Below are 6760 nucleotides of genomic sequence, written 5' to 3' on the forward strand. Positions count from 1 at the left end.
AACCACTGCTGCTGAAGAGGATGAAGTTGATCAGTTCTATGAAGCCCTACAACACCTTCTAGAAGCAACGCCAAAAAATGATGTGCTTATCATCATGGGGGATTGGAATGCTAAAGTAGGAAGCCAAAAGATAACCGGGATAACAGGCAAGTTTGGCCTTGGAGTACAAAATGAAGCAGGGCACAGGCTGGTAGAATTTTGTCAAGAGAATACAATGGTCATAGCAAACACTCTTTTCCAACAACCCAAGAGACGACTCTACACATGGACATCACCAGACGGTCAACACAGAAATCAGATTGACTATGTGCTCTGCAGCCAAAGATGGAAAAGTTCTATCCAGTCAATAAAAACAAGACCAGGAGCTGATTGTGGTTCAGATCATGAGCTTCTTGTTGCAAAATTTAGGCTTAAATTGAAGAAAGTAGGGGAAAGCACTAGGCCACTCAGGTATGAACTAAATCATATCCCCGACGAATACACAGTAGAGGTGACAAATAGATTTAAGGAATTAGATCTGATAGACAGAGTGCCTGAAGAACTATGGACAGAGGTTCGCGACATTGTAAAAGAGGTAGCAACTAAAACCATCCCAAAGAAAAAGAAATGCAAGAAATCAAAATGGCTGTCTGAGGAAGCTTTACAAATAGCTAAGGAAAGAAGGGAAGTGAAAGGCAAGGGAGAAAGAGAAAGATACACCCAATTGAATGCAGAATTCCAGAGAAAAGCCAGAAGAGATAAGAATGCCTTCTTAAATGAACAGTGCAAACAAATAGAAGAAAACAATAGAATAGGGAGGACCAGAGATCTTTTCAAGAAAATTGGAGATATGAAGAGAACGTTTCATGCAAAGTTGGGTATGATAAGGGACCAAAATGGTAGGGACCTCACAGAAGCAGAAGAGATTAAACAAAGGTGGCAAAATTATACAGAACAACTATACAAGAGCAAGCTTAACATCCCTGATGACCACAGTGGGGTAGTTACTGACCTGGAGCCAGACATCCTGGAATGTGAAGTCAAATGGGCCTTAGGAAGTCTGAGCAACAATAAAGCTAGTGGTGGTGACAGCATTCCAGTTGAACTATTCAAAATCTTAAAGGACGATGCAGTAAAAGTGCTACACTCAATATGCCAGCAAATTTGGAAAACTCAACAATGGCCACAGGATTGGAAAAGGTCAGTTTACATTCCAATCCCAAAGAAGGGCAATGCCAAAGAATGTTCAAACTACCGCACCATTGCACTAATTTCTCATGCTAGCAAAGTTATGCTCAAAATCCTACAAGCTAGGCTCCAGCAATATGTGGACCGAGAACTTCCAGAAGTTCAGGCAGGATTTCGAAGAGGCAGAGGAACTAGAGATCAAATTGCCAACATACGCTGGATCATGGAGAAAGCTAGGGAGTACCAGAAGAACGTCTACTTCTGCTTCATTGACTATGCTAAAGCCTTTGATTGTGTGGAGCACAACAAATTGTGGCAAGTTCTTAAAGAGATGGGAATACCAGAGCATCTTATTTGTCTCTTGAGAAATTTATATGCAGGTCAAGAAGCAACAGTGAGAACTGAACATGGAATCACTGACTGGTTCAAAATTGAGAAAGGAGTTCGGCAAGGCTGTATACTGTCACCTTGCCTATTTAACTTGTATGCAGAGCACATCATGAGAAATGCGGGATTAGAGGAGTCACAAATTGGGATCAAGATTGCAGGGAGAAATATCAACAACCTCAGATATGCAGATGATACCACTCTAATGGCAGAAAGTGAAGAGGAACTAAAGAGCCTGTTGATGCGGGTGAAGGAGGAGAGTGCAAAAGTTGGCTTAAAACTCAACATCAAGAAAACAAAGATCATGGCATCCGGCCCTCTCAATTCCTGGCAAATAGATGGGGAAGAAATGGAGGTAGTGACAGATTTTATTTTCCTGGGCTCTAAGATCACTGCAGATGGGGACTGCAGCAAAGAAATTAAAAGACGCTTGCTCCTGGGGAGGAAAGCTATGGCAAATCTAGACAGCATCCTAAAAAGCAGAGACATCACTCTGCCAACAAAAGTGCGTTTAGTCAAGGCTATGGTCTTCCCAGTTGCAATGTATGGCTGTGAAAGTTGGACCATAAGGAAGGCCGAGCGTCAAAGAATTGAGGCTTTTGAACTCTGGTGCTGGAGAAGACTCTTGCGAGTCCCTTGGACTGCAAGGCGAACAAACCGGTCAGTCCTAGAGGAGATCAACCCTGACTGCTCTTTAGAAGGCCAGATCCTGAAGATGAAACTCAAATACTTTGGCCACCTCATGAGAAGGAAGGACTCCCTGGAGAAGAGCCTAATGCTGGGAGCGATCGAGGGCAAAAGAAGAAGGGGACGACAGAGAATGAGGTGGCTGGATGGAGTCACTGAAGCAGTCAGTGCAAACTTAAATGGACTCCGGGGAATGGTAGAGGACAGGAAGGCCTGGAGGATCATTGTCCATGGGGTCGCGATGGGTCGGACACGACTTCGCACATAACAACAACAAAATTGAGGAGAAATAGATTATAGGTACCATCTGCAGAGGTCTTGTAACTGTGAGTTTGATAATCCTTCTTGAAGTCACAGCATGATGCCCTTTGTCCTCTCTTCTCCTATGGCCAGTACAATCAGATGAGTCCTCTCATTCTTTATTGTCCTGACGACTTGGAGGGTATGAAGGGATTTTTGTTTAACTTAGTGTAAGGGTCACATAGTTCGAGATTGGTAAAGTAGCTAATGAGAAATATTAAGGATGATAGTGTAACACTTAAAAAGCAAGTTCAGCAGAGATGGTTCTGAGAACTTGAGTAGGCTATGAGTAGGGAACTGTTCTTCAGTGGCCTATGAAATTCACAAGGAGTTGAGCATGTTGCCCTGTCCACATGCCAGGTATATTGGGACATGTTGTTTTCATGGCTTGAAGCAGATGAAATCATGTAGCCTGAATCCTGGTAATAGGTTTTATGTAAATATAGGTACATGGAATCTTGAAATTCTTATCACTGCTGTAAGAATCTTCATGCTTAATAGATTTACTAATTGATTTTTATTTCTAACCATTGTAGAATTGTCTTTTTACACTATCATGTTATTGCATGAATTTGGGGGATAAAAATTTTCTGTGAAATAATGTAGGATGGCAGTGTGTGCACTTACAGAATTGTCTTTTGTAGATGTATGCAAGATGTTCAAATTCAGTGGGGTGCCAGATCAGTAATTTTGCTCAAAGAGCATGGTGAGAATAATCTTTCTCCTAAAACGAAGCCCAAGGATAAGTAATAACTTTTTATGCATGATAAGCATCAAAAATATGAGCCTGCTGGTCTTTGCTTTTCATTTTTCTTTACCTTTGTCTTTTAGTCAGAACCTCCTGCAGTGAGCATACAATGTGATCAATAACTCAATAACTTTTTTCATGCAGTAATTATCTCTGTGTGGTATTATCTGAACACTGTTTTTATTTATTACTCAAAAGATGCAGGAGATATTTATATAACCAGCTGATCCCATTTGGGACGAAGCTGTTTGTGACAGCAGGTGAAATGATTCCTATTAAAGAGTTTTTTAAACAAATATTTCACAGAAAGCTTTTACCAGTTTTTGCTTCAGTTATAAAAAATGTTCTAGAGTAGTGCATTTCTTTAATGAAATGAACTACTGTGTTTTGTGTACCAGTCTGCAGTTCAGAATGTTTCCCTGTTATTAAACCATCCATAGGCAATAGTAAAGTTGTACTTTATCACTTCTAACTGTTCGTGTAGTTCATGAGTTTCCATTTTGCAGACTGAGATCTTGCAAGAATCTCGAATGATGATTCCAGATTGCCAGCGCAGATTAGAGGCTGCTCATGCAGATCTCGCTCAGCTATTAGTAAGTACAGAAGAAATAATTTCTGTAAGGCTGTCAATCAAATTAAAAAGTTGATGAATTAGCTATCTTTTAATTGATTAATCAACCTGATGTAAGTCTGCTTAATAATAAAATCTTTGATACATGTACTTTTGAAATACTGAAGTGTGAAATTTTAAATAAACAGATTGGCACATATTCTTAAAAGAAAATGCCATATTTAATATTTTTATTTTCCATTATGGTACAGACTGATGCTGCAATGGACATTGCATGTTGTGAGGACAGGCTATGTTGCATATTTCTGCTTCCTTCACTAAACAAAAACCTGGATTTACCAGCTCTGTCCCTTTCATTTAAATGAAGGGTGGGTTTCCAAAAACAAAACTCAGATTACAGACCAAATTCAGCACTAGTTTTCTTCTGTGGCGTAGCCATGTTAATCTGTTGCACCAAAACCCAAACGGGGGTTCTGTAATACCTTGAGGATTCACAGGTTTATTGAAGCTGAAGCTTCTCTGGGCTACAGGCCACTATGTCAAATACATGAAAAGTATTCAGTCAGTGGAGTATATACACTGCAGAGGGAAAAGAATTGTGTATAAGGTGGCATTATAGATAGCCACGAAATGTAGTCTTATGACAGTTCTGTGCAAAACTCAGAAGGATACAAAATGAGCATAGTGATTGTTGTCAGCTGTAATTGCTGCCAACCATTTAACCTAGTCTGTATTTTAGGTAATTAAATACCTATATTGGTTAAGAAAGGAGTCAACTTTGTTTAACTTCTGGTTAATATACTCATACTACCACTATGATATGATGGAAAATTCCGATTTTTGAAAACCATTTGGTCATGTGAGACTGTATCCCATGATTTGCACAAAGGCAGCAACGATCTGAAATACATTTCAGGGCCAAATTGTATGTTACAGTTACCCAAACTGACTTTGCTGGTCACACATCAAAAGCAAGTTTCTTTCTGAGGGCTATATTCTGAAGCATGCTTTTGTCTCCTCCCTTGCTATTTTCCTGACCAGAATAGCCCTGGAGATCTTATTTGCCCTGTTGGGACCACTCCCTGGGCTATTTTGCGTCAGGAGAATAATCTAGGAGGGAGGCAGAATGTTGTTCTCTTTATGTGCAGCAATCCCAATCCAAACTGGGGCCCTCACATACATGGGAAATTGAATTCTCAGCAGGGAAACTGTAGTCATGTGAATGACTGACTGAAAGTCATGGTGGGGAATCCAGATACCACCCATGGGAAGTGTAGTTTGGCTCTTAGAGGCACAGGATGCAGTTAATGTTATTACTAGCCTTGTGAAAAATGCAAAAGTGCTATGAAACAATGTGCTGAATAAAAAAAATATGAACACCAGCTTTCTTCAGCATTTTATGTTCAGTATTCAGCATTGTTAGCACTATAGAGCCTAAGCTTCCACGACTAACCAGGTGACCACAAGAGCTGCTGGAAACTTGACCTTATTTCTTGGCCATACCACATACTTCATTAGAACTACCAGCTGCTCTGGGTGACTGTAATCAAGTTGCTTATTTGAGAAGTTTTGGTTTGTTGTTTGTAAAGAGGACTATAAAAACACTCCATTTCTCCTTATTTGTAGCTACAAAAACTGTAAGTATAAGCTGCACAATAGATTAATTGTAGGGTGATATATAGTGTGCCCACTCTCCTAGGGCATGCAGACCAATTTTCTACCATAATCTGCTTTGTTCACATGTTTCTGTTCTCCAAATATTTTGCCCATAATTTCCCTGGGTTGCAAGCATATGTTTAACTAATTTGTAATTGGCACAATTTATACTTTAATTTTTTTAAAAAATAAGTTTCTCCCTTTCTACTTTAGCATAATTTTTTTAAGTTTTATTTTCTGGATGTATTTAATTAAAAATAGAGTTTCAGTTCATAATGGTAGTCTGGCTACTGTTTTGTAAAACTAGTTGTGAATGTGCTGTGCTTTGTTTCATATACTTTTTAATAAGAGAAATTGTAAGCATAATTATAGATTTCACACCTTCATTTATCATGTATTATTCATATGCTGTGGGCTGATTTTAATATTAATGGCTTATATGGGGAAGGGAATTCCCATACTGTTTCAAAAGCCTGAGGTATCTGCAACGGAAGGGGAAAAGCCTAATCACTTGAGTCAGTAAATATAGTGCAGTATCCCCTTTTCTGGGAGAACCAGTTTGGTGGAGTGGTTAGGAGTGCGGACTTCTAATCTGGCATGCCGGGTTTGATTCTGCACTCCCCCACATGCAACCAGCTGGGTGACCTTGGGCTCGCCACAACACTGATAAAACTGTTCTGACCGGGCAATGATATCAGGGCTCTCTCAGCCTCACCCACCCCACGGGGTGTCTGTTGTGGGGAGAGGAAAGGGAAGGCGACTGTAAGCTGCTTTGAGCCTCCTTCGTGTAGAGAAAAGCGGCATATAAGAACCAACTCTTCTTCTACACCCTCCCCTCCCATGCCAAAAGATTCAGTCTTTACTGTGTGGTTGTTTTGCATACAGTAATTTAAAAAGCTATATGTGGGGGCAGTGTATAAGGAGAAAGTAGTGAATATCCTGTTTTGTGTTCAGGTAAAATATGCTGCGTTTTTCTCATTTCAGGAAAATGAAAAAGAGTTGGAAGAAGCTGAAGAATATAAAGAAGCACGTTCTGTATTGGAATCAGTCAAATTAGTAGCCTAAATTAATTTTTTATGTCTTGGTATTGGGTCCATTGCCACACTCTGCTAATGTTTGGCCACTGCTGTATTACTTCAAGTAATGTTACGAATAATGACTTGCTAGAACAATATGTTGCACACCGGCAAATGATTTGGCCTCTCTCTTGCTTGAAGATTTATTGAATAAATGATTTTATGTGA

At 39.8% G+C, this 6760-nt stretch overlaps 1 protein-coding gene across 2 annotated transcripts in view; it reads left to right on the top strand.

Annotated features, from left to right (window-relative positions):
• TBCA (tubulin folding cofactor A) overlaps window positions 1–6760 on the top strand; it is a 49875-nt gene extending 43115 nt beyond the window's left edge. For both annotated transcript variants that reach the window (XM_077347336.1, XM_077347335.1), the window contains exons 3-4: window positions 3796–3882; window positions 6501–6760. In XM_077347336.1, coding sequence (XP_077203451.1) covers window positions 3796–3882; window positions 6501–6581 — 168 coding nt within the window. In that variant the 3' untranslated portion in view covers window positions 6582–6760. The remainder of the gene's footprint in view (window positions 1–3795; window positions 3883–6500) is intronic.

The sequence above is a fragment of the Paroedura picta genome, chromosome 7 (genome assembly GCF_049243985.1).
Source record: "Paroedura picta isolate Pp20150507F chromosome 7, Ppicta_v3.0, whole genome shotgun sequence".
Taxonomy (NCBI): Eukaryota; Metazoa; Chordata; class Lepidosauria; order Squamata; family Gekkonidae; genus Paroedura; species Paroedura picta.